Source organism: Fringilla coelebs (assembly GCF_963513975.1).
Source record: "Fringilla coelebs genome assembly, chromosome: Z".
NCBI lineage: Eukaryota > Metazoa > Chordata > Aves > Passeriformes > Fringillidae > Fringilla > Fringilla coelebs.
In genome coordinates, this window is record NC_140031.1 from 51,517,110 (window position 1) to 51,544,716 (window position 27,607).

Here is a 27,607-nt window from a genome sequence, read left to right on the forward strand (position 1 = left end):
TCTCTTCTTACCTGCAGAACATTAAATATTGAGTGTTACTTTATGACTCAAGATTCATCAAGTCATTACAGTAATTTCTGGTTTTACAGTGTTCTTGTCTTTTTTTTTCCTTGTATTATGAGAATAATAAGCTTGCTTATTGTTTACTTCTGTAAAAAAACCAGTGGGCATAAGTGTATGTGTCTGTGTGTCTGTTAAAAGCCTTAGTGTTAATTAGAGTTATGTTAATACAATTGCCTACAAAAATCACAGAGTTCTGTTAAAGGTGATGAAAATGTTTCTTTGTTCTTATTAGAAGTTTTACATGATAAGCAGAAGCCTTGATGAAAGATATCACATTCTTATGGTGGAGAAGAGGATACAACCTTAGAAAGTAAATAAATTGTTTAAATGTTGACATATGTGAATGCTGCAATTTTATTCTTATTTAGCTTACAGTAAACTCCAACTAAGACTCAGAAATTTGAAGGGTCTACCCATATGTCCTTTAGATGAAATTTTAGCTGCTTAGGTCCTAAAACAAAGAACCAAACAAACAAACAAAAGGAACCCCAACAACAAACAAAACAACCCCCAATCCAGTAATAAAGTGTTCCTAATTGTTGTAAAAACACAAAATAATGTAATGGGTACTAATGCTCTAAAAAGTATTTCCTATGTTATAAAGGGTATTTGAGATTAAATACTTCTCAAGAAATATGAATTCTTTTACTTACAAAATTCAGACAAGTTGTTGCTTTACTATTGAAACCCTCTGAAATCTTGGTAGAAGAAGGGAAATCTGCTGCACGTTCAGTTTTGGGGTGGCTCATGCTTCTCACCATGCGGCTGCATACCAGCTTTGCAATGGCTTGAAGCAGCTAAGCTATTACGGGAATGTAACTTCATTTTTCTGCCTAAAAGTTCTTGTGGATTTGAAAAGTTGACTCACATTACTCAGTTTGCCCCTTATGGATAAAAGTATGTCAGCTGAACTCTCCTGAACTGTGCTGCTTTAACCAGCTGCATATGCATAGAAATCAGCTGTCTTTTAACATAAGCTGATAAACAGTTGACAACTATAGCAAGTCATTATCAGATTTGTCTATGTGGAAATCCTTTTTTCCGTTAATGTGCTGTCACCTAAAGCTGTATGAAATCTTGAAGCGTATTTAGACATGTTTAGGCAGAGTCTAGTGTTCATCAGCAAGCTAGGAATTTCTGCATTAGAGCAGCAGACTACATTTTAATAAAATAAAGGGAATGAGTAGATGAATTGAAGTGATAGCCTTGCATAGGGAGTTTGCACAAGGAAAGAAAAATATTTTACCATCTAGAGAAGCAGTAGATCCTTTGGCAGGAAAAAAATGAATCAGTTACATACTTTTTGTAGTCTGAATAAGGTTCTTAGTATTTTTACCATAAATTTAATTTTCAATAATAGTTAATATTTTTATCCAATAAAGGACTCATTGGGTTCTTAAGTAACAAAAGTGTGAGTGTAGAGGAAACAATATATACAAAATCTGTAGAAGCAACAATTAAATCAATTACTGTACTTTTTGTTTACTTAAAAAAATATATAATATTCTGGTTTTCCTAATTCTGAAGGACAACAACCATTTTATTAAAAAAGGGGGCTTTAGGAATGAGAATGCAAAATTGAAGGAATTATCCAGGTGTTGAAAAAAATACTGTGGAAAAAAAATGCATGTTTGTAAGGAGGTTGTTGGTGAGCAAAAATTCTGTTTCATTACAAATATAATTTAATAATAATACTATATTTTTTCAGAATCCATATGGATTCTTACTTTTAAAAATAGAACTGAAAACAGGACATCAAGGTTTTTGAAGTTCATTCACATTTCAAAGTCATATTTGGCCTATTCCTGGAGTTAAGCATGGGGTTTTTTCCCTGAAAGGATGTGAAGACCTCACAAACTGTGAGTTCTGTGTATAGAGAGAAAACTAGATTCTCAGGAAGGAGAAACTGAAAAAAGGTGGGAAAAAAATGGAACTGAGAGTTAAGGTGCTTTGGGAGTTAAAGCAAATGCCTTCTTATTGCATTATAAAATATATCTTTCTAAAACTGAGTGGATAAAATGCAGTATAACCTTTAAGCAGCGACTTAATGTATTCTCCTCAATTTGACAATGGCATGACAATTAACAGCTGAAGGGAAGGCATTTACTGAGATTAGCAATACAACTGTCATTGACTCATACTAACTTCATAAACTGGGCTGATACATCAGGAAGTGTTTTTAATTGAAGCGAAAGTGTTGGTATGGTCACGGAAGTAATAATCCTTTGGAAAGCTGTGCTTAAAAATGTGGTTGCAAACTTTTTAGGTAAGTTTCAGGAAGGATGGAACAAGTCTACGAATAGAGGTTGAAGGTTACTAGACAAATAAATTCTCATGAGACTGAAGAAATCCAGCTGAATTCTGAAAGGGTGTCTGATGGGAATGCATGGATACGGCCTTTAAAGCCATTGGTTTCAAAGTGTGCACAGTGAAACAGAAGAAACCTTTAAAATATTACAGATTTTTTAATCTGGAAAGCTGATTGTCTTTTAAGGGAAGCTCTGCCTGCGCATTTCCTTTATCTTTTTCATTTGAAATCTTTGTTCCATAATTTCTGGCCTTTTGGTCCATGGGGTGACTTGCTTGGGAATTTGTCAAGTTTTGTGTTCTGAGGTAGAATTAAACTGAAGTGCCATTTGGTCTGATTCTGTAGCATTAAACAAAAATTTTAATGACCAAGGGTATTTCCAAGTTAATTTTGTCAATTAAACACATACACAAAAAGGTTATTTTGATAATGTAAGTAGATTTGTGGAAAATAAATTAGCATTTGATGATTTTTGAGGACCAGACACATTGTTTCAAGAGGTGGTTTCAAGAAGCTTGGACAGCAATACCAAAGTGTTTGAAATATTTACCCTGCAAATGCATGAAGGAAGAAGAGAAAGTCTGAAGAGCATTTACCAATTGAAATTGGTGGAATTTAAATGTTCTGGTTAGCAGAGTGTGATAGAATGTGTTTCTTTCTGGACCATTGAATTGATTTCAAGTTCGAAAAGTTTGTAGAGGGCTTTAAGATCAACTTGGATTAGGGATGGAGTCAAGCATCAAATATGCCTTTGATTTTCAGAATTCTTTAATTTCCTGATATTGCAAAATAAAATCTGCTGCACTTTACATCCCTGGAAGTGTTCAAGGCCAGGGGTAATGGATTCCTGAGCAACCTAATCTAGTGAATGGCACTGTGGAAAGGTTGGAACTAGATGATCCTTAAGGCCCCTTCCAATACAAGCCAGTCTGTGATTCTACAATGAAAATAGCTTTCTTCTCCAAGATTGAGTCTCTGGCTTCCATGGTATTACTAGATATTCCTGTAACATGCTTCAAAGTCTCTTGTGAAATAATTTCCAACACAGGAAAAAATGCGTTTTCTATCTTAGTTTTGTTTAATGGTAATTTTTCCTAATTTATTTTTTCTGTCCTCTGCCAATTCTACTTAGGCAAAAACAAATATAGCTATGTGTTTTAAAAATAATGACACTTGGTTTATCCTCACTGTATAAAATGCATGTGTCACAATTTTCAAAAAAGTAGTTTGGTACAAAAGGTTTGCATATTGAGAAAATTTATATTGTCATTCTCCTTGCTGTACAGACATGTGACCTGCTCATGTTAAGACTGGCATTCTGATTCCATGCTAATAGGTCCATTGTTATTAATATATGCTGCCTGCTTCTGATCTGCTCTGCTTAGAATGCATGTGGGTTTTCAGTATGTGTGACATTTAAGGGTTATGGATTAAAAAAATTAAATTTTCCAAGACAAATAATATCTCATACATTTTTAACAGAGTTTACAAAAGAGCTATTCTACACATTTTCCCTCTAGCAAGATGGTACAGTATTAAATTAAATGTTGTTATTTCTATGGCTGTGTAAGACTTAATGTTCTGGGCAAAGATATCAATTGTCTTTTGAAATGGACAGATGGTTTTGCCCAAAACCTGCTTGTTAATTAATTGGATTTTTTGAAAAATAAGTTATTTTCAAATGAGGTTTGAGTCTCAATTTTTTGATAGAGACTTTTTCATATTGTTGGCATGAGGGTTTTTTAAGAAATACATTGTGTGATGTCACGTTTTCTATTGGATTGTGGAAGTAGAATCTAGGTAGAATAGGAGTTCAGATCATGACTCATGCAAAAGATGTCCAAACCTGGATTGAAAATAAGCAAAAATAACTCAAGAGTCAAGGTGTTACATCTCTTCATTACAACATGAGGAAACTGAATTTACTGATTTATACAGATTTACACTTTACTCTTAGTAAAAAATATAAACTGCTAGTAGGAAATGGTGTATGAAACAAGTTAGCACTCTTAGAGTCCCCTAAGCTTTTTCAGAAGTGTCACTGTTAAAACTTCAGCTGTTAGGGTTGAGGATCAAGAAGAAAATGAAGTCAGCAGAAGTGTTTGCAAGTCATTTCATCTTTCTGCAAAAGCGAGAACTGAACATCAGAGTTGTGGCTAGGTAAACTTATCAAGAAAGCATTAGACTGTATAGCCACTCTAATCTCATGCTGTGCGGCAGATCACACACAAACCTGTGAACAAATGTAGTATATCTTTGGTAAGTTCTTGGGGATGCTGGAGGGCTCACTTGTGTACATTTTTATACACTAGTGTACACCGTTGCAGTTCTTTTACTCTACACTGCTGTAGTATTAATTCAATGAAGACAATAAAAGCTAGTACTTTTACCCTGTTTCATTCACCCCTTTTGTCCACTGATATTTATCTTAACTATAATAAAATTATTTCATGCTAAGCATTTACATAAGGTGTGGATGCCCTTGAGCATATTTCATTTTTGTGAGAAATTACCTGTAAAATGAGGTTTTTTTATTTCAGTTGCATTTTCCCTCCCTGTTATTCAAAAAAGCTTGAAGTGAAAAAAAATGTTTTAAAGAACAGAATACAAGATTTTAAGTAATGAATGTTGCATATATGCACCTAATATGTTCCCACAGGTTTTAGGGCAAGATTTTCATACTAAATAAGGGTAGAGCAGAAGAAACTATTTCTGATCTAGCATGTACAGGCTTTGTGATAGTGGCCCCAAAAAAAAATTAAAAGGCTCAAATAACATGTTCACTGCAGTTCACTGGAAAGCAGCTATAAAAAAACAAAATTAAAAAAGCCCGAACAAATTAAATAATAAAGCATTTACTACAGTTCACTGAGAAGTAGCTTATACTGGCAAAAATACTGGTCATTCTTTGAGACTTTAACATCAAGTGAATGAAAGATTCTTAAAACTGCTTAATTAAAGGTGTTAAAAAATTATTGTACTCATGGAGCAGAAAGTTTTTATCACTGCAAAACTTAAAAGTTTTACTTGACTTTTTAAAATATATATTTTTAAAAAAAATTTCTCTGTTACTAGTGAAGCACGCTAGTCAAGTTGGTATTCAATAGGAACACGATGATTGTAGGTACATTTTTTAAATAGGTGGACTTTGCATCGGTATGTAACTGTGGTCCCTCGAAATTGCTTTTTTGCCATGGAAATACAGGGACAGACTGTAACTGAAGCCCAGGTATCTTCTAATTAGGTGTTACAGGGATGGCAAAAGAAGGACTGTCTTTCCCTCCTCACTCCTAGAACACAGAATGATGACAGGGCTGGACAGAAGCCACTCTTGCAGAGTCATGGTCCTGAAGTCTGTCTTTTCCAAGGTGTGTGTTGATTTCTAGATTGATCTCCATGAACTAATTACTTTCTTTGTCCTCCCTAGTCACAACTGATTTCACACATTTTCTTGATTGTGAAGCTATTTAAACCACCATGGTCAGGGTGGAAACATTCTTTGTGACAAAGTTATATTTAGTTTTAAAATGCTTGCATTATTTTGTACTTTCAACTGTAGCCATTCAACTAGAGAAGATTTTGTAGCTTTTTGTAGTCAGCAACTAGAAGCAGTGGAGTGCTGGGATTATATGAAGTAACTGAAGTAAATTACTTTAAGATTTCAGTAATTTGTGTAGGTTTTGATTGTGACCCTCTGTCAGGTTTCCATAAAACAGTGTTAGAAAAATGTATTATACTGGAAACTGCAACACTAGGGAGATGATGCCATTCTGCATTAGAGAGTGGTGTAGAAAATACAGCATTTTCTAGTAGCATTTTCTTGTAGCCATTGTTATTATCATATGAATAATGGCCTGTGAGATTTGTTCTGGTATGGCTTCAGACTAGTGAAATATTCCAGGCAACTTTTTAGTAAGAGCATTCAGCAAGTTAATTTACAGCCCCATTTTGATATGTCTTCACCTCTTCAGTCTCTTGTTTGCTTGGAAGTATTGCTACATACTGGCCTGTAAATAGCATTTTCAGTTCAATTCATAGCCAGTCAGTACCCAGCTGTGAAATAAACAAAGTCTAATTTCACAATTAGGTTAGCGCCACGGAGTCAAGGCATGATTTCACAATCATTAATACTATATCTCTGCACGGCTGGATTGCTCACAGTAGAATTGTAATGTCGGGTACAAGATAGCCATTCTGTCACATTAACTGGAATATATGCGGCTAATACAGAGTTTATGCCAGCCTTGCGTTTTTATGCTGTCTTAGACTGTGAGAGAATGGGCTATGCAACCACTAATGCAAAATTAATGTATTGACTTTCTATTAAGCACATTTTAGTGGTTGCAGGTTATCTAGCTCCTTGTATTATGTGACCATAACATTTTACCTCTACACCAAGAGCCCTATGGCCCAGTGGTGCTCTGAACGGTAGTGTCTAGAGAGGTGTAGCTGACTAATAGTGGCAATTTTTTATTCAAGAGCTCTGGACCCTTTGGGTATTCACTCTTATACTTGCTCTTTATGGATGTTTTACACTTTCTTTAAAGTTTCAAAGTTATTGAAGTTTGTGCTGGAATTCTTTAATCAGACTCCAGTTGCAGCACTTTCAAACTGCTGGTGATAAACAAACAGGAGGTCAATAAGTCTTCAGATCCCAGGACTTGACTATTCAACAGCCGTGTCTCTTGTGAACTTCAGAGGCCTCCTACCAAGTTATCTAGATCATCTTTCTGGCTGCTCTCACTGCTTATCAGTCAGTATCTATTGAAATTACTTGTGCATCCAGATCTATGTCTCTTAAGAGTGAAGAATAGTGCCATCTAAAAGATGTAGTTGCCAACTTTTAGGTATTTTGTTTGGATCAGCTCCCTGTGAGAATTATTTGGAGAAACTGAATGGTCTGGATTGAAATTGTAATAACTGGATTGTAATTGTATTCCTTGTCAATTTTTCATGTAAGGGATGGTTATTATTTCTTGCCAAACATGATTTTTTGTTATGATGTGAACTACCTAAGCAGGTAAGATCTCTAGTATTTAATCTAGGCTCTTAAAGATCTAAAGAAACTAAAATCTCCTGTCACAGAGATACATTTTAATGCTACAATTGTTACATACAGGTGTACAGATTTGAGACAGTTTAAAGAGGTGGGCAGTCTGAAATGAGCAACTTCCTCCTTGATTCCAACTAATCCCTTCAGTAATGAATGAGATACGAACAGATGTAAATGAAAAAATAACCGTTTAGGTACAAACAAAATGGCAACAGGCAAGAATAAAAAAGGTCACGGTAAATAACGGCTGGATAGCCAACTGCTGCATACTCACCATCTGCTGGAAATGCCCTTCCTGAGACCGTGCCCAGCAGCGACGACCTCGGGCTTGTAGGACCGAGGGACGAGATGGCAACAGATCCCTGCCAGAGCTCACGGGGCAGGTGCAGCAGCACATGGAGACCTGACGGCTCCCCAGGGCGGGCACCTCCCCCAGAGGCCCAGCAGGGCGGGGGACGCTCGGTTTTGTCTGTCCCCTCTGTCCCGGGGCACTCGGTTCTGTCTGTCCCCTCTGTCCCGGGGCACTCGGTGCTGTCTGTCCCCGCTGTCCCGGGGCACTCGGTGCTCTCTGTCCCCTCTGTCCCGGGGCACTCGGTGCTGTCTGTCCCCGCTGTCCCGGGGCACTCGGTGCTCTCTGTCCCCGCTGTCCCGGGGCACTCGGTGCTCTCTGTCCCCGCTGTCCCGGGGCACTCCGTGTTCCCTGTCCCCGGCCGGGCGCTGCCGCTGAGCCACCGGCGGCTGGGCCGGAGCGGGGCCACTGCACCACTGCGGGACACTGCCTCGGCTGTGGACAGGCACCTGTGGAATCCTCCGCAGGGCAGTCCAAAACCCCTGCTGCAGCACCTCCGAGATGAGGAAAAAGGAAAAAAAAAAAAGAAAGGAGAACCCAAAAAGGAATCTCTGCTTAAGCAAGGACCAAAGAGCCAGTGAAGCAAATACGTGGCAAAAACCAGGAAACCCTATGCAAGAGATGATTGTAAAAGCAGCTGCGGTAGCACTCCCCACCAGGGTTCTCATTTGTAGGGTCTTAAAGATATGGTGAGTATTTTTGTGCTCAGGTAGGTATGGAATACAATAACAATAAGGATTACGTCAGGACAATAGGACTGCAGGTAGATTCCCTATTCTTAACCCTGTTACAAATCCAGTATATCTGGATATACCAGGTGTGAACAGGTATTCTTCTAGTATCTCTTCACATCTGGTATATCTGGATGATAACCCTTCAGTTATCAACTCCCCCCAGTTTCCAAATATCTGTCCTGTACTGGGGCTGTGCAGGACTGGAAGCAGTGTCTCAGATGAAGCCTTACAAGTGCCAAACAGAGGAGGATCACTGCACTGCGGCTGATGGCTGTGTTTTTGCTAGTGGAGATAAACACTCTCTTCTCTTCTTACAATGGAGTATACTTTAAGATAGGAATCTCTTGTTATTCATGTATTAATATTGAAGGGTGTATTTCAGAAAGGAAAGTTTTAGTTCCCAGAAGAAAAGAGGAATGGAAAGTCTTTCTGGATCTTCAGTATTCTGGATCTTCATTCACTGTTGTACCAAGGATAGCTATTGTTAGATGGCTTGTAGCTTTTGACCTCCCATATGTTTATTTTCACATTTCAATATTTTCAACACACAGAAAATATGAACAACTATTGGAGAAACATTTTAGTTCAAATACAAAACCTCATTATGAGTATTTATCAAAGTTCTTGCTGATACAGACATGCAGTTTATTTAGTTGGCCCTTTCTCTTGTAATATCAGGCTTTGTTACTGCATTCTAGAATTTCATCTCTGTAGGCTTCAGTTTTAGAAGGATATTATATAGAAGGATTTAGAGGGTATCACCAATGCCACAAAGCCATAAGTACTGTGTTTATCATTTTGAGACGTAGATTGCCAACTGGCAAATCAGCTGTTAGATCTGTGTATTCCTTAGGTAGCCTCTTATCCCACAGAGCCACTGCCTAACCATGAAGTCCTGCCTAGTTTATGGTTGTAAACCAGTCAATCTGTTTATGTCCAAAATAAAAAAAAAAAACAGTCCAAATAGCATTATTTCTCTTTCACAATGGTATTTTAGTAGTGTTTTAATCCTTTCAAAATAATGCTCCCAAGTATGTTAGACTGTTGTTCTCAGTAAAGAAATTGGTTTGCAATTTGGGCAATTCAGTCTTCTGCGCAGCGTTTTGGAATTACTTATTTCAACAGATGCAAAACATTTCTTGTGCCTGGAATCCAGTGGCGTCTCCCTTTAGTGTGTGTTTAACTGTTAATTCTGTCACACCAGTAAGAAAGCACAGATGCGCTTAATATGCTGTTTTATAAAGACTGCTGTGCTGTCACCCTTATTCTGACTAGGATCATCATGCTGTCTTTCCAGTTCACCAGTTCAGCTGTCACCTTCTCATTCTTCTAGTTCATTTTTCTGCTGCTCAGAGACCAGTTTTGTACTTTGAATGCAACTGGGCACTACCTTGGTACTAACAGCTACCTCAAAGGAAAGGTAGAGAACACGCAGCAGAGGACAAGAGGAAATGGCCTTGACCTGCTCTTGGCGGGGTTCATGTTGGACATCAGGAAGAAATTCTTCCTGGAAGGGGTTGCTAAACATTGGAATGGACTGCCCAGGAAGGTGGTAGAGAAAGTGTTCAAGAAATGACTGGGTGTGGCATTTAGTGCTGTGGTTTAGTTGGCATGGTGGTGTTTGGTCAAAGGGTGGGTGGGCTCAATGATCTTGGGGGGTCTTTTCCATCCTTAATGATGTGTGATTCTAAGAAAATAGTATTTGCAAACTGACCTGTAACATCTTGCTCTTCCATTTTCCCTTTGAAGAACTCCTATGTTAAAAAGACAAAAAAACCATTAAGTTTAGTTTGAATATTAATTTTGTGTCTATCTTTGTGAAAAGATTACACCACATACACTTTTTATTGCTTGCTCTACCATTTTAGTTTTACATCATGCAGTGCGGTCTTGAAAGAGAAAAATGTAATTAATTGTGAGCTAAACGGGTTCATTTTGAGAGAGAAGCATAAAAAGTATCTTGGTTTTGATACTCACTGAAACCATTGCAGCCAGCCTGAGTACTGGATTGTGCTCCTGCCATCTGTAAAATAATCTGAATCTAGTACTGTATTCCTTCATATTACTTACTTTAAAGCAACCTGTATGAATTGTAGTTCAATAGCACACAGACTTAAAGATAATAAAAAGGGCTTTGATACCCTCTTTTGAGTTGCTTATGCTGGCCAAAATTTTTTTTTCTTTCCTGAGAGGATATTGCTTACACACTAATGTTCATAGTCTGGTTTTGAAGGAAATTAGGGGTGAGAGATCTGATTTAATCTTTGGTGTATGTGAAAACGCACGGAGCTTGTACTTTCAGTCCTTAGCACTTTATCCAGTTTTCAGTAAGCAGTGAGAATTCACACCACTCCACTGCATCAAGGTTTAAATAATTTGTCACCAAAAGCAGTAAAGCAAAATCACTGAAATTCCATTGTCTGAAATCCAAAATAGCTAATTTTGTGTCATTAGAATGTTTGTAACCTTCAATGACAAATGAGAAAGTTGTTGCTTGGTTGTTTTGTAGTATAGTGGTTGTTTCCACATTCTTATTAATTTTGTGGAGTCATATGAGAAGACCACATAATCTATTTGTAATTCTTGCAAAAAGGCAAAGCTTTTTTGTCTAATTTGAGAAACTTTGGTTTTAATAACCTCTTCCAGTTTTGCACTGTGGCCTGTTGTCTGAGAAATGTTGGTGTTTCTTGGTCAGGCTAGTGATGCAATGTAATTTTGTTCACATCAGTGACACATCTGACATCAGTGTGTCCTTGATACAAACAAGTAGCTCTGGTTCAAGGCTTTGCTGTGTTGCTTATGGCAAGGAAGAGGTACCAGTACTTATTTGTAGATTATGAGCCTTGTAGCAAAAGATGCAGGTATATTACAACCCTTAAAATACAGTAAAAATAGTAAGTAGGTGACTTCCTCATAAAATTAAGTAAACTTTAAAAAGGATAAAACATGTTTTATTTTACAAACAACCTTATTCCCTAGGAGTTTTGCCTTTGATCCTGCTGGGGACTAGACTGCTAGTTAACATCCCTCATTCCTGCATGACTTCCCTGTCTTTCAGCAGCTGAGATGTGTGTGCAAGTCCCTAGCTGCTAGCTGCTGGTACGATTTGCCTGCTGGAGATCAAAAACATACTTGCTGACAGCCACTAGCATCCCTTGAGCACAGAAAAAAACAGCCTCAAACATTTTATCTTTGCTGATCTGCCTAACAAAATCCAAATTTGTGATACTCTGAGTGACCCATTTCAAACAAAAAAACCTAATTTACAGATTATCTAATCTCAACATTTTGTGAATATTTAAACAGATTTTTGAAAGGTGTTTTCACATCAGTTACATTGATTTCATGTGGATCTGAGCTTCCTTAGATCTTTCCCATCACTGCTGGCATCTTTTATCCAGCCGCTTTTCTTGTGCCTCAGTAGAAACAGTAGATATTTCAGGTATTCCACTGATGAAGGTTCTTTGTGGTAAAACAATACAGCATTGCAGTTTCTTACTGAACCAGGCAGGCTCAGAAGGTAATAATTCAAAAGGATGGCAGCTTCCTCCATTCCTAAATGGAGGTATAAATCATTCTTAAAATGTTAGTCATCTGCATGACATCGCCATATAATATTTCTGTCGGATCTGTAGTTCTAGATATGGACACAGATGATAACAATCCCAGGTTTCTTCTCTGGACAGAAGAGGTTTGATCTGGCTTTTTGACAAGAACAAAGGGGTGGTTTCCTGAGTGGTTTGGATGACAGTTTGAGCTTCCTCTAAATCCAGCTTCAGACCCAGCATTGGATGTATAACTGACTAGATTGTAACTCCCGGTTAATTATATCAGCTGCAAGCAAGCTGTGTGAGAAGATCTTTAGAACACTCAGTGCATGGTGTTGAGCTGCTCTTCTTGCTAATAGGGGGTTTTAACCATTATATATCGAGATGCAAAGAGTTTTCAGTCTGCCTTTGGTGCTGTAAACTGAGCTTCGCTGTTCCAAGACACCCAAGGTGCATTGTTTGCCATTTAAGCTCATAATCTTAAATTGGTGGATGACAATACTAGGCACTTAATATTTATACTCAGTTCTGTTAGTTTCCTAGAATTTGATCATTTTCTGATCACAATAATGAAAGTATTTCACAACTATAGCTATGTGACATCTTTTTAATGTGGCATCAAATCAAAATGGTATCAGCTGTGGTCAAATCTGGTGAACATGTGAGGTCAGAAAAGCTTGAAAGCATTTCTGGTGCCAGCATGCCTAGGCTTTCTGTTTCTTCAGCAGAGGTTATCTGTGAATACAATAATAAGAAGAAAAATGAATTCCTTATCATTTGAGTGAATGTAAGACTGTTGTGTCAGTTTTGATGTGAGCTATCTTTAGAATGGAAATGTGAACTCACTGGTCTTCATGGCTTTGAAGACTTATACATCCTAGCCCCAGTGGAAATAAAAGAAACACAGAATCACAACTGCCTGGTTTTCCTTTCAGAGTTCCTGAACTTAATTTTTTAAATGTCATAAGTTCTGTGACAAGTGAGGTGTACCGAAATGGGAAAGATAAGAATTTAATTTCTTCTGAAGAATAAAATCACTTATCACAGTATAGCTCTGATTAAAGAAGAAAGTTGTATTTTGATAGTTACAGACTATAAGCAGTATGCAACAATTAGGGTGTATATGATTTCTTGTGAACTCTTTTTTCCAAACTTGATGCAGTGAAATTTAATAGGAAGAAAGACTGTTTGGATGGGTTTTGGATTTGGGGGGTTTTTTGTTGGTTTTTGGGGGGTTTGGGTTTTTTTTTTGGTTTGGGGTTTTATTGTTTGTTTTTTTAATGTTTGTTTAGGGTTTTTGTTTTGTGGTTTGTTGGGGTTTTTTTTTTTTGTTTTGTTTTGTGGGTTTCTTTTTTAAATATTTAGTAAGACTGCTTCTTCAGAAAGCTTCTTGCAGTATTTGGAGTACAGTACAATTTGCAAAATTAGGTGAGAGATGAAACAGGAAGGTAATAATTCTTAGGACCTGTGTTCCTCAGATTAATCTGTGACATTCTTAGTAATTGTGGCAGGTTTTCAGTGAATTAACTGATTTTTAAACATGTTTTGTTGGATATACTGTTTTTGGAAATTATGCATGTTTTGCTCTTAAATCCTGAAAATACAATTACATTCATGTGGATGGAGGTTTGTTGCTCATAGTGACTGAATCTATGTGGAGTCTAGTGAGGAATCAATCAGGAGCATGTGCAGTGTGTATAGTTATCTTCAAAGAAGGAAAGGGCATGTGAAGGTAAATACAAGTACAGAACTGACATAAAGCAAGTCAGCCTTTCAATAGATCTTCTATGAGCCATTTTCTGTACCTGCAACATATAGGGAAGCATCAATATAAAAGACATGTTTTTTAGTGATAGGCATAAACTGATACACATCTACCACACACTTCTCCAAAAAGCATGTTTGTTCACTGTGATGTTTTTCAAAAGGTATATTTAACATAATCTGCACACAAGTGTCAACCCTCATCTCTAGATTTCTGGTTTTTAAAAGTTTTCCATGCAAAAACATCATTGAAAGGCCAACCAATATAATGATGGTACTTATAGGAATGTAAATTTCTAGGAACACTTTTCTTGGATACAGCTATTGGAAAAAAAGGCTTTTCAATCTCTCTTTTCTTTAGCAAGATGGTATTTACTCTGACACGATGTACTGAGGTGAAAACTATAGTTTGGGGTTTTTTTTTCTCTGATAATTCTCACCATTTTAAAAGCATTTTTCTTACCTATTGTGAAAAGGGACCTGCCTGCCTCTAATGCTCTTTGGTCTTCCCAGCCTATGTGGTCTTTTTAGTAGTTGTATCCCATTTCCTGTCTATACTCTTGCATCAGTTCATTCAGCCAGCGATGGGTATTTTTGTGAGGATAAAGAGGAACAGGAGTAATGAAAATGGTAGTGACTGACGATTCTTACGGCAGTTTGGGAGTACATCAGGTCTTCTGTAGGTCTTCAGCTGCCTGCAGAATCTGTTGCCTTATTACCAGATTGGACAGTAAATTCATTCTTGACGTCTTCCATGCAAACATGTTTAAATGATCCTGAATCTGCTGGAGTGGGATTCAAGATTTATCTATATGTATCTCTGTAAATTCCAGTAACACATTGGTTAGATCTGAGGAATCAACACAGGATTTGGTTAGGATGCTTACATATAGTTTGCAAAGAGAAGGAAAGGCATCTTTAGTACAATGCAGATCTTGATCTCCCTGAATCCACAAGGAATTTGAGTTTCTTAAGTTTATATGAAAAAGAAATGCAACTTTGAAAGGTAGAACGCAGTATGTTTATGAACTAGATGTTAATATGTTGGTCAGGAAGCATGGGTTAGTATCTTACATTTTATAACAGTTACACACTGAAACTTGAAACGCATGTAATTCAGTAATAAAACATTATTTTTTCTCTACAAAAATAGTAATTTGGTATTGTAAATGGAGATAAGCTTGGAAAAAGAATGAAGTTTGAAGTTTACATTTTTTGATGATGTGAAAGAAATATAATTAGGAATATATTAGTCTGTATTTAACTCCCAGTGTTTTGCTGAATCCCTGAACTGAATTACATCCATCTACAGCTGTAAGAATATGAAGAAGTTTTAATTACCATCCCTTATATGCAGAGAGTTAACAAACAGGTGTGCTTCTAAGAAATGCTGGTCTGTTTTAATGCATATGCTCTTCTTAAAATTGATCTTCCTGACCAAGTAGCAGCAACTTTTTGATAAATTCTGAGAGATATAAGTAGATAAAGGGCTGTAAGTTGTAGGTGCCTAGGTGAATGGACAGTTCTCCGGGATCCAAGCAAGTTTAAAGGAAGTCTGAATTAATGTAGCACAAAAATTGATAGGTCCAGAGGGAAATGCAGGCTATTAAGAATCAACTGGGGTCTGTTTAGGAGTGAATCTTAATTTGTCCATAAACTGATTAGCTTAGTTATCCATATAATTCTGTTTTATCTGAGATTTTAAGGATATCTAATATGAATAAATTGGAGAATGGACAGCAAATGTGAAAATAATCTTCTCTCAAACCTAATGGAGATGTGGCTCAAGATAGTATTAAAGGTAATATTAGAATATGAAGACTGGAATGTGTGTTATTTCACTTAGTTACTATTAAAAAGCTTTGCTGAAGATACTGTATTTTTTACCCATGCTCAGTCACATAAAATTATCATTCTCAGCAGACATTTAGCTTATAAATATATTATATAATCCAGCTTATCCCTTTGTTTGCTTCAAAATAGTTGGCATTTATTTTTCAACATCACTGAAGTAGTTACAGCTTTGCAGTTGAACAGTAGAATCCATGTTTTTTTATTTAACTTAGCTTTAAACCAGAGGTTTAGCTTTAATTTATAACTTTTAGTGCATTACTTTATGCTTACACATGGGGTTGGGGACTTAAAAGCGTGGAATCGCCATGTAGTATGTAAGGTTGCAAAACTCTGTCATTATAATAAGGCTTTTTTCAGTAGGACATTATGAATATCTAGAGCACTGTATTAAAAACACCCAACAAACCACCACAAACAACATAACAAACACATAAACATCTACAAACAAACTACAAACAAACACATAAACATCCCTACTGTAAAACCAACAAACCAACCCCCTAAAAGCAAAACCCTTTGATTATTAAAAGCAAAATCCTTTGATTATAACTCGAAATTTGCCTCTGCTTTCTATAGTATTTTAAGGAGACGACAGTTTTTGCTTGGTTTCCACAGAAACAGTTTGCAGCAAGATGGTATTAGTGTTTAAAATAGTTAGCCAAGATAATGGGAAGTTGGAGACTCTTACATATCCTGTATATTTGTATCTTCGTCATCTTTTTCTGATGATCATGTTCAGCTAAAATTTTGCCTGTTTGGTGGTGGTTGTGAGCTAAGCGTATAATAAAAGACTGTGCCTATTTTGTAGAATTAGCCAGACATTCAGAATGGCTGTTTTGGTTAGGGTAACATATTGACTGGGAATACAAAGGTTTTATCTTCATTTTCCTCTCAATTCTGTTTCGTCTTTCCTGCTCCCCTTCCACCCCCCAGAGGAAATTTGGTTTTAGAGACTGATGAAGATGTTATGTTTTTTAAAATAATAGCAGACAGTAAGTGAGAAGATACTTAAGGGGAGAAAACAACCCTAATCAGTTAAGCTTATTAGAATTTCACGGTTCTCAGGAGGCTGTGAGTTGTAAATTGATACAACCCTGGGGTGACAGAAGAGGTGGAATGAAATCAGATTTCATCTAGATGTATGAAGGCAAAATGGCACTAAAATCTAATTTTTACACTTAAAATACATTCACTAGTGATACATGTCCAAACATGTTAAACCACACGTTTCAGAAAGCTTATTACCATATTCCTTGCAGTCAATTGAGAATGATAAAGATTTTTTTTGGTGACACCTGCAATTCACACATACCTTTCCAGTAGTAAATGCAGTGCAGTGCTTTGTCATGTTTTACAGTAGATGAACACACTGAATAGCAACTTTATTTAGCTAATGTGCTGAACATACTCTTTAGCTACATTCATTGAGCATATGGCTCCAGTGCATTCCCTGCCACCCTTCATGGATATTGTATCAGACAAAAAAACCTGTCTCCTTGTTTTCAAAGCATCTCAAAGAATGAACACTTGGTACTTCAGAAATTTCTTTGTCTTCATAAGAATAGAATGTTCAGCTATGTTTATCTGATGCTATGAAACTGTCACACTCAAGGCTAAAATGCTTAAAAGTAGGAGCTAGGAGTTAACACTGGCACAGCAGAAAAATTTGGGATGTAATTAGCAAAACTGTTGGACTGACAAGGTGTGACAATGGGAATAAATTCAGTTTAGTTTTCTGGTTGCTCAATTTAGTTTTCTTTCACGTGAAGATGATAAAAAGAAAGAGAAAATGAGATGCCAGAAATGAGGGGGAGAGTAGTGTGAAGGTGAGGGATGAGAAGATATTTATAAGGAAAGAGGAAAAAGGAATGATACATTTGATAAAAAGTAGAAGAATTTAGACATCCAGCAAATTGCTGTTTTCTTATTTATGTCTGGGAAACACATACTAGATCAGAGGCAACATCTGAAAACTTGTATGTGCAGATGAAAGAAGTCATTTTAGCTGTACATCTCATAAATAGATTGAGGCTTTGTCTGCACACAGTGACATTGAATTAAGTAAGCAAGCTGAAAGCGATTCTTTTCATCCTGTGTTTTAGTTACAGTTGAAATATTATTGGGGTTTGTAATTTTGAATGCTTATCTGAGTAAAATTCCATTAAGTATATTAGGAATTTGCCTACTCTGGGGGGTTTAGCAATAATCTATCTATACAGTAATTTTTAAGACAATTTTACTGAGTAATTGAAGAACTGGGTGGTAACCTAGTCTTGTGGTGCACAATTTTAATTGCACTTTTTTATATTCACACAGAATAAGGCAAACAAGTGAATAATGGATATCTCAGCTAAAAATGGGGCACCATCAGCCAGCTGAGAAGTAGGGTTTTTTAATAGGGATCTAGTTATGATACAACATTTTTGTATTTTGTATAGGAGCTCCTGACCACATAATAATGATAATTTGTCACCATCCTTAACGGACTCACACTAGTGAAAAATTTAATATAGTAATGTAACATTTTTAACTGGTACTATACTTTTGCATGGCGTTTTTTGTACACCACTCTCTGTTGAAGTGGTGTAGTAGATGTACCAGGTTTTTACACATACAAACAAATGTGTTTTAGCAGATGATTAAGTGCAGATAAACAACATATTTCATACAAGATTGTTACACCTCTCTCCCATTGACACTCCTATTCCCACCCCAGATCAAAAACATGCCTAGCATGGCGTGCTTTCTTTTAGATCTCCACAGACATTTGCCTGCCACAATCCAACATACATTTTGTCCTAGTTATCAGAGTATGACTATTAAGTAATAACAGGAAGAGAGATCTCATCCTGTTCATAAAGCAGAGTGGGCTTTTTTTATTAAGTGTAAAGAGTATCTGAATTAAAAGGTTTGCACTATTTTTCACTTGCATACTTTATCTTCTAACTAACAGTAAGTTATGTAGGTGAAAAAGGAAAGACAAGCCATGAGAGTGAGAAGGAGAATTGATTGTGCTTGCTGATCTGAAGAAGTACCAGAAGATGCCCATCTTGAATGAGACACAGAGATTGGAGAAATGAGATCTGATAGTCAGAGGTCTTTCTCTGTCTCTCTCTAGAGGCATTGCAAAACGATCACATCAAAATGCAGCAGACTCCCCTTCCAGAAATCATCCAAGAAATTATCCTAGCTATTAATTGTGACTGGTAAACTTTTAAGATACAAGATATCTTCCTTTTGCTGAACGTCCTCTTTGTGGCTCTGATTCCTTCCATTCAGTCACCAAAATCCTTCTAGGAAGGCAAATGGCAAGCAAACATCCCAACTGGTAGATGCCTTTGCTATTGAAGTATCTTTCTTCTTTCCTCTACCCGCTTTCTCTTCTGAAAAAAAGCCTTGTTTGCTTTCTTTTTGGTTTCTTAGCTGTTAGAAAGCCTTTAAAAATGCTCTTACTTCCCCTGTCATGGCATTATGCTCTTTGGAGGGAGGATCAGCTGGAGTCATGGCAGAGAAAACTGCTGTCCTGGTAATTTTATTTTGTATTCACCATACGATTCACAGTATTGCATTGTTCCTTCCCAGAGGGGGAAGATTGGTCTCTCATGCAAATCACTGGTCCTTTTCTAGGCTTTTGTAGCCGTCCTGAAATTGTTGGAAGGGATCCTTCTTTCTGCAGAGTGAGAAGGAGGAATTGCACCAGACAGGCTGGCCCCAGTTATTTTATCTCTTTCCTGTGTCTCTTACAGCTCCTTTTGAGGAGCAGGCACCAGGCAGTACCTATACTGTGTTCCCAGGGCTTCTGCTGGTCTTATGAATTTGGTGTGCCAAATTCAGTGACATTATTTGGCATAACTTGAGACTTGCATTGCTTTGAGTACACAGAATCTGGCTCTCAGCCTTGTCTGTATGCAAAAGTGTCCTTGCTCTTTTAAGCTGAGTGGATAAACAAATGTTTTTCTGTTGATCCAAGTGGTACACGAAGTTGCTACCAGTTAAAGAAACATGGTGTGTGTACATTATTTCAGCTGATAATATTTTGTGAGTAGAGGTATCCAGAGATTCAGCTTTCACAGAACCTCTTGTTATTGTTCATGGTAGTGCCGTTTTTATCCTCAGGAGTGCCTCTAAGCCTTGAAAAGTCTAAGAAAAACAAAGAGAATGTGCAGAAATAGAAATTTACTTTTAAATAAGTAAAGTCACAAAGTGAAGTAGAAGGAATAAGGCTAGAACTGTGTGGATAGATCTGCGGTGTGATTGAAGGTAGCAGGCTCTGAGCAAGTTAAGCAGGACAGAAATTTTAATTTAACCCCCATCTTCACAGACATCAGCACATGCATGCAGAGGATTACTACCACCATCTGTTTTATCTACAGCAGTTTTCATCAGTTGTGTTATTTTGTGGGCTTTTTAAGTGCTTAAGCACTGCTTTGAAGCTGTTGTGTTAATTGTTAACTTGGGCTGAATCTGCATGGATGCCTATAGCAGTGTCAGCATGCTAAGATTGGAACTGTTAGATTAATGAATGGAAGTTTCAGCTCTGTGCCTGTGCAGTACATTAATAGCTGTGCCTGTTCAATCAAATACACTACTGACTTTGTCACTGTGAAATGGTATTTACCAGATCTTAGATGGACTGCTGAGAAAGATGAATGTAATCTTTCATTTTAGTCTGACTTAAAAATAAGGTAACTAAATTCTTCACATAGATTTTATTACTGGTCTTCACAGGAGGAGAATAGATATACTGGTAGATTTGAATTCGTCACTTAAATGAAATATACTTATATGAGGAACATTGTAGTGAATAGAAGGAAACTAACCATTATCTTCATATAGCTTAATCTGATATTCTGATTTACTGGAGTTGATGTTGAGAAGAGAAGAGAGAAAGAGGAGTATGCTTATTCCTTAATTTTTTTAAATTTGTTTTTTCTTTCTTCTTTACAGAACCTGAAGAAGGTGTTTGTAGAATTTAGCCATCAGGAGCTATTTGAGTTCTACAACAAGGTCTGTAGATTTTGTAATATTATAGTTTCTTTGTAAACACCTTATGCTGCTCAGCAGGAAGTGTTGCCTATATGAATTAAATCTAAGAAAATCTAATAAAAAAACTGGAAGGAATGGATCCAACTTAAATTAAGGCTGTTGGATTCCTTTGATCACATAAACCATTTTCAAGAAGAGCTTGTGCATTCATCTTTGGAATAGGCAGGGCTTGGGTCACTGTAAGCATACCTGACAGTTAGATCAGGAGGAGTAGCTGATGATTGACAGTGGGGATCTCTCTGGAAACAGCGTCTTCATGTTACATCTTCAGTCAAGATGCTAGGCTCGTAAACCAGGCAAAACGAACTCTATTATTTTTTTTCCTTGTTATTATGCATTGGAATTCAGATGAAAACATCTGTGCATGCTGAAGAGATAGTATTTAGACAACTATTTCTTTAGAATTTGAATATTTAAACTGCAGCAATGAATTCTAATAGCTTCATGTAAAAACAAATATTCATGAGTACAAGATTTTTATATTGGTGTGCAAATATATTTGGTATGCATAGTTGAAGATATTGGTTATTTCTGTTTGCATGTTTCTAAACAACCCTTTATGAGTGGAGGTTTTTTCCTCTCTTTTTCTTTCCTTTAAATAGCTGGAAACTATACAAGCACAGCTGGATTCCCTTACGTGATGTTTTTGAAGACTTATTTCTCCATCATGCTCCTGCCACCTCATTATTTTAAATTGAAGATAGATTGCCAAGCTGCATTTCCTGAAGGATTCAGTGGGTTGCTTCTTGTAAAATTATATGGCTTATCTGCTTTTCAGACCAGTACCATTAGCCAAGAGTCTTTGTCAAGGGTCTGAAGATTCTAATGGACTTTCTCTTGTTTGCTTAGCAGCTGTGAAAAATATCTTCTTTACTTACAGTGGGGAAACACCCTGACCACGCTCTCCCCCCTCCACCAAAGAATGCTACTCTGCTTCAGAATTTTTTTTTTCATTCTATTACGCATGTTACTTGATTCTGGTAGAAATTTGCATGTTAGTGAGAGACCAGGAAAAAAACCCTTTTTTGTAGACATAAATGTAAAAGTTATAAGAAAATACACAGCAAATAAAATCTCTATGCTTTTTTAATAATATTCACACAATTGATAACGCTTCTTGCAGATTTGTCAAAATAAATTCAGAATTTTGAAAGTTTATTTTGGGACTAGTCAAACTTCATTTTGCTATCTTTATTTTATTTTGGTTTGGTGAGGTTTTTCTCTTTGAAATAATTAACAATGTCTCTGATTTCAGTGTTTACTCTTGGCACTGAAAATACACATGGCTTCTTAGCGCTGCATGCCCACTAATGAATCTAAGAAGTATGGTGTATAACTGAGGGGAGAAATCTCAGAGTATAAAACGAAAAAATACTGAAATGATCTGACAGATTTCTGAAAGCTATGTTGATCCTTCCTCATGCTCTTTTTACCACCAGCATTTTTACATTGAACAGGAAAAAATGAAGTATAGTGATTAAAGGCTGACTTAGTCATACTTTCACCCATTAGTTCCAGATGATTCATGAGCAGCAGGAGAAAGGAGAAAGTCATCTTAGTTCTTGTTTGTTGATGTTTGTTGACAGGCAACTTCTTCCTGCATGGTGTATGACTCTGGGTTCTGGGCTTATAGAAGGCGAGAGGAAATTTTCCTGTTCAGAGTTTTAAGAACTTTTTCTTCCTGATGCTTACATCAGGGATGGTTAATACCCAACTGGACTGTTTCCTTCTGTAGCTTGTTTGCTCATGACTGTAGATATAAGTATAACCAAAATGCATGTTTTGAATATCTGGTTTCTCCTGAATAGTTTAGGTCCGCCTGTGCCAGATTTCCCACTTTGTTGCTTTTTTGTGCCTTTTTGTTGCTTTGTTGTTAGGCATTGTGCTGTCAACTCTAGAATACTGTGAGGTTTGCACAAGTTGTCCAAGGTGAAAGTTATTAGATTCAGATTATAACAGCCTATGTGTGAGTAAAGGGCACTGGAGAGAAAACACACACTTACCCTAGCCCTTAGCTCTTTAAGGAAGTGCCAAATGGTACTCTACTTCTCTGGTACAGTAACACTGTTACTGTAGAAGAAGAAGAAAGTCACCTGGAAGAAGAAATGAGTCACCATTGCCTGGCAGAGTATCCCCAGCTATCTGCTATAGCTTGTGAGGCTGGCTGCCAAAATCACGTCTTGCCATAAGCCCCTGGCACACCTGCTGTATTGTCTGGAGATACAGATGTCATCTCCACAGTCTGGCTGTTCAACAAGAGCCTGGCAGCTTGCTCATTTCACCCTGCATAGACTGGTGTATGTCTGCAGGTGGACACATCCCCACCATTCCCTCTGCTTGTTGACAGTAGCAGTGCTTTGTAGTTAGTGCACTGAGGGAATCCCCTTCTGCATGACATGTGTTCTCTACCAGTCCTGTGGCGCAGTATGCTTTGTGCAGGAACACTGCCCTTGAGCCTTTTCACTGAGTTTTCAGAGCTTATGTTCTGGAAGTCAGGTCTGAAGTGAGTTCAGACCTTCCTGGGTAGATACAAGGCATACTAAGGCCGGTGTGTGAGGGTTTAAGTTATCTTTGTGAATGTAGGCAGTGATTGATGAATCCAGGAGGAGGTGGTGAAGGCTTGACTAGTTTGGAGAACAAGAGCCATGGACAAATCAGCTGGCACATTAGAAAAAGAAGTCAGAGTTGGAAGAAATGGGGCACAAGAGAAACGAAGGAGATGGTAGAGAAATGGATATTCCTAAGGATTGAATTTGGGTGTTGGAAAATACCAGGAAGAGAGCAGAAACATTGGAAAAGATGACAAAAGTATATATACAAAGAAAATATTAAGCAGAGGGGGAGATAGCCTTATGTTAGAGTGAGAGTAGGGGAATCAGAGTAAAACAGGATTAGCTATGGAAACTAGCCAGTTGTGTAACTACATCTAGTATTTCAAACTAACCCAGAAGTGCCAACCTTGGCGCAAAGTTGACCAAGATCAAAATATGGGATAATGAAATACACATTTTAGATGTAGCTTTAATAGTAAATATTTTAAAAATTATAAAATTATGTTGAAAGGGAAGAAAAAGCCTAAGACTGCAATAATTTTGTAAAATACATTTAATGTTTTTCCTTGTTTGCAGATGACTGAAAATATTTGCAATTTCTTTACAGTGGCTGCCTTTTATTTTTTACTAACTGTACTGAATTCTTAGTGTCAAAAGCTTTATTGTAAGAAGTACAGTGGTACCTTTAGTCAAGGACTGCTGAGAAATAAACATTTAGATTACAAAGTCTTTTCTGTATGTAATGGGAAGCTTTGGGGTTGTACATTGTTATGGAGCGAGGACATAACCTGTACCATCTTAGAGAAGAAAACTGCCACTTAAATTTAAGTGCTACTGACTAAGGAGAGAAAATGTGCTAACTGAGAAAGAGCAGAAGACTTTGGGGGTTTTGTTAAGTCTTGCAGAAAAGAAGGCTTTTATCCTGGGTGCTTCTCTCTGGGCATGAGTGAACCTGGAGAAGGGAAGATTATTCTTCTCCTGGGAGAAGCTGTCTCTGCTTGGTTTGTGTAGAGTCCTGGTGTCACACAAGCATCAGTGAACAAGAGGAAAAACAAGCACTGGCAGAAGCTGGGTCATGCATGGGTAGATCTGCCTGAAGCAGGGACTCAACCCAGCGCCTTAGGGGTGGGAGAAAGGAAAACACTTGTGGGAGGAAGGTGGCATATAGACTACACAGAATGACCACACCAGGCTGGTGTGAGAGGCTAGACAGGTGTGTGCATTCTGAAGGTGTTCAAGCTTTGGTTATGGGTCCTGGTGAAAAACAGAACAGTGAGTCTCAGGACTATTTTGAATAGCCCTGAGAAGAATTTTGAAATTCTTTATTGCAGAAGACAAAAGGGATGCTTTTTCCATGTTCAGGATCCTGGCATACTGGCCTGTAATATCTCTTGGACATGATCCAGATTTGAAATTACCGAGGCTTCACATAGTGTTGAAGGAAGATATTTGCAGAGATTTATTGAACTCTAAAACTGGAAATTGGAATGAGTAAGAATTACTAAATCTTCTTTCAGATCTTTCAGTGCATTTAAAAAACATTTTATTCATCTTTGTTCAGACATTAAAGACAGTATATTCTGTGACTGTATTTTCTTTCAAAACTATAATGTCAAAATCTGCCTCAAATGGACTGTTGGCAAAAGAAGGAAATATTTTGATTCAGGCATAACAAGCATCAGTAATATTTTGATGTGATGATTTGGAATTCTGGACCTACGGGAAAGCCAGTTCTCGAACTGCCTCAAAACCACCAAATTACTGGTGAAGAGCAACCACTTGTACATCACTGAGAAAAACCAACACTAATGGCACATTAATGCTTGTTGAGTACAAATGCATTAGATTATCTTTGTCCACTTCAGACTTGGAGATGTAATTCCTGTTTTTTAAGCAAATACAAAATATCTGTAAATTTTTGCATTTTATTTTTGTTGAAATAAAATACATAGTAAGACATATATAGCTTTGCTGTCTCAAATTCTGACTAACTGCGAAGCCTATTTTGGCTCTCCAGAGGAGGCTTTCAAATTCTCCTTTAATTTCTGCTTTTGCTGACACATAAATTTAAAGTAATGACCTGCAGTTTAATTTCTACAGCCTGATTTTAAGGGCTCTGAAGTCTTGTTCTTTCAAAGCATGAAGAATTTACTGACATGCTAATTCTTAACTTTGGTCAAAGGAAGAAGAGAGGTTATTGTTATAAAATAGCATAAGCGCCCCTTCACACTTGTTCATATTCTCATATTCTTAATTCCAGCATCATCAGTAGCCTTTCATTGCTTGGCTGTAATGGCATATCATATCTTCAAAGATTATGAATTCTCTCTTTACCATAATACATTTTGGTAAAATAATGACAAAGCTTGGTAATGTCTGCTGACCAGGGAATATGTATCATAGCATTTTGTGTTATAAGCTTTTATAGCTTATTTGACCAATGAAAATGAGTAACATTTTAAGCTACTGTATGGAAGTTCATTTTCTATGGAGCAGATATGAGTAACAGTGATTTTGAGTAGGTGTGTGAAGTGAACCACATTGCTGCTGACTTGTACACTATTGATGGTGTCTCATTAAGGTGAATTAATAAGATGCTTTTATCTGCAATTGCATAAGTTGATTTCTAATTTCCATAAAAATTAATCAGTTTTGTTGGATCTTTCCTTGGCCTCCTTAATTGTTGATCAGACCAAATTATATGCTGTGATTTTAACTGAAATAAAGTGTTTAGACCATCCCTTCATCCCCTCATTATTTTGTTTTTCAAGAGATAAAAACTGCTGGTTTGTTACAAATCAGATTGTCTTCATCTGTGTTCAGCTATGCATCCAGGAAGCACTTGCCCCTCTCACTTAGAGGAATTAGTCTTTTTTCTATTGAAGTTAAAATATATTTCATGGTTATCCAATGTTTTTTCTGATTATTGAAGTCATAGGAAGACAATTTGGAGTCCTACACATGCTGGAAGCATAACTGTCTTGACCAGCTGTTCTAATAAGATGATTGCATTTTTAGAGCACTTTTAACTTCTTGTCATTGGTGTTAAACATTAATTACCCCTTTATGGTAATATAAAACATGCATTCAAGAAAATGTGGATGCATGTAGTACTTGTCTCTGAGATGGCTGTGCAGATCCACGGAGGCCAGCACAGGCAGGTGTGGAGTACTAGTTCTGGGACTGGACACATTGGAGTGGCCGATGAGCTCTTCTGGAATTCACCCTCTGGTCATTGAGGGGAAGGGAGGAGGAAGAAGCACTCCCTGGACAGTGCTAACAGGATTCCTCACATCGGCACTGTGTTGGAAGGATCATCCCATGAGGGTTGATATGAAGAGCTCCTCATACAGGTGAGCTGCCTTTATTTCATTTAGTTCCCATCCATGGTTTTAGTAAGTAGGGCAGGTCTTTGCATAAATTGCAAAGACAATTTATGGGCAGCATGAGGACACTGCTTTTTCTGTCATGCACTTGTCTGTTTTTCTGCTTCCAGGGTTAAGAAATGTTTCTTGTTAAAGAAAGAAAAGAATTGGTTTGATTTCAGAAATTATGTGGTTAAGTATGTAGTAGCATTTTAAATAATGTTTGCATTCTTGTGTTTGTTTCTAATTTCAAAGTGTTTGTCATAGCCAGTACCCTTGGTGGCGGCAGAGAATGAATCTCAGTGAGGTCAGTGAAGCCCAGGGACTGAGGAAAGGACCATGTCTCCTGTTCCTTGCACTCCTCCATGTTGAGCCCTGTGCGGCAGCTCAGGCTTTTCCTTTTTTTCACCTCAGACTGCCAGTTAGTTGAGCAGTTGCTACCTCTTTCCTGGTTAATAGTGCATCAGAAAAAGGTCAGAGATGCTGATTGCATTGGAAAAAAGCTTAAGTCAGACTTTGTGTTGTTAGCTTAGCTCTTTATTCTGGAAGGGTTGAGAATATTTTCTTCATGCAAGCTGCAGTTCTGCCCAGGTCTTCCTCCCTGTAAGGAATGAGGTCAGAGTCATGCTTTGCACATCAGATGAGTCCCTGAAACCTCTGTCAGGAGCCATACCTTGATGGTAGATCTCCACCATCTTCTGCTCTTCTAATTCCTAGCAAATTCTTGCTACTTCTAGCTCATACACAGCCTGGAGAGAGGCACCACAGGCCTCAAGAGCAGAAACGGATCCTTGTCTTCCTTCATCTCTGCTCCCAAGAGGATCCCTACTCCTCTCTATAGTATTCCATACAGTTCCAGGTAGTATCCTACTTACAAGCTTTTGTTGAGGTTTTCTCATCACCCCAGATTTGAAACTCACTTTGAGAAAGGTCCAGAAAATATCTGTATGAGAAGTCAAACAAGACCAGCC

The 27,607-nt window shown here is 37.4% G+C and overlaps 1 protein-coding gene across 1 annotated transcript in view; it reads left to right on the forward strand.

Annotated features, from left to right (window-relative positions):
• COMMD10 (COMM domain containing 10) overlaps positions 1 to 25,998 on the forward strand; it is a 110,211-nt gene extending 84,213 nt beyond the window's left edge. Inside the window, exons 6-7 of the mRNA XM_084224968.1 lie at positions 20,621 to 20,680; positions 21,322 to 25,998. Of these exons, the coding sequence (XP_084081094.1) occupies positions 20,621 to 20,680; positions 21,322 to 21,360 (99 nt within the window). The 3' untranslated portion in view covers positions 21,361 to 25,998. The remainder of the gene's footprint in view (positions 1 to 20,620; positions 20,681 to 21,321) is intronic.
• The last annotated feature ends 1,609 nt before the right edge of the window (positions 25,999 to 27,607 follow it).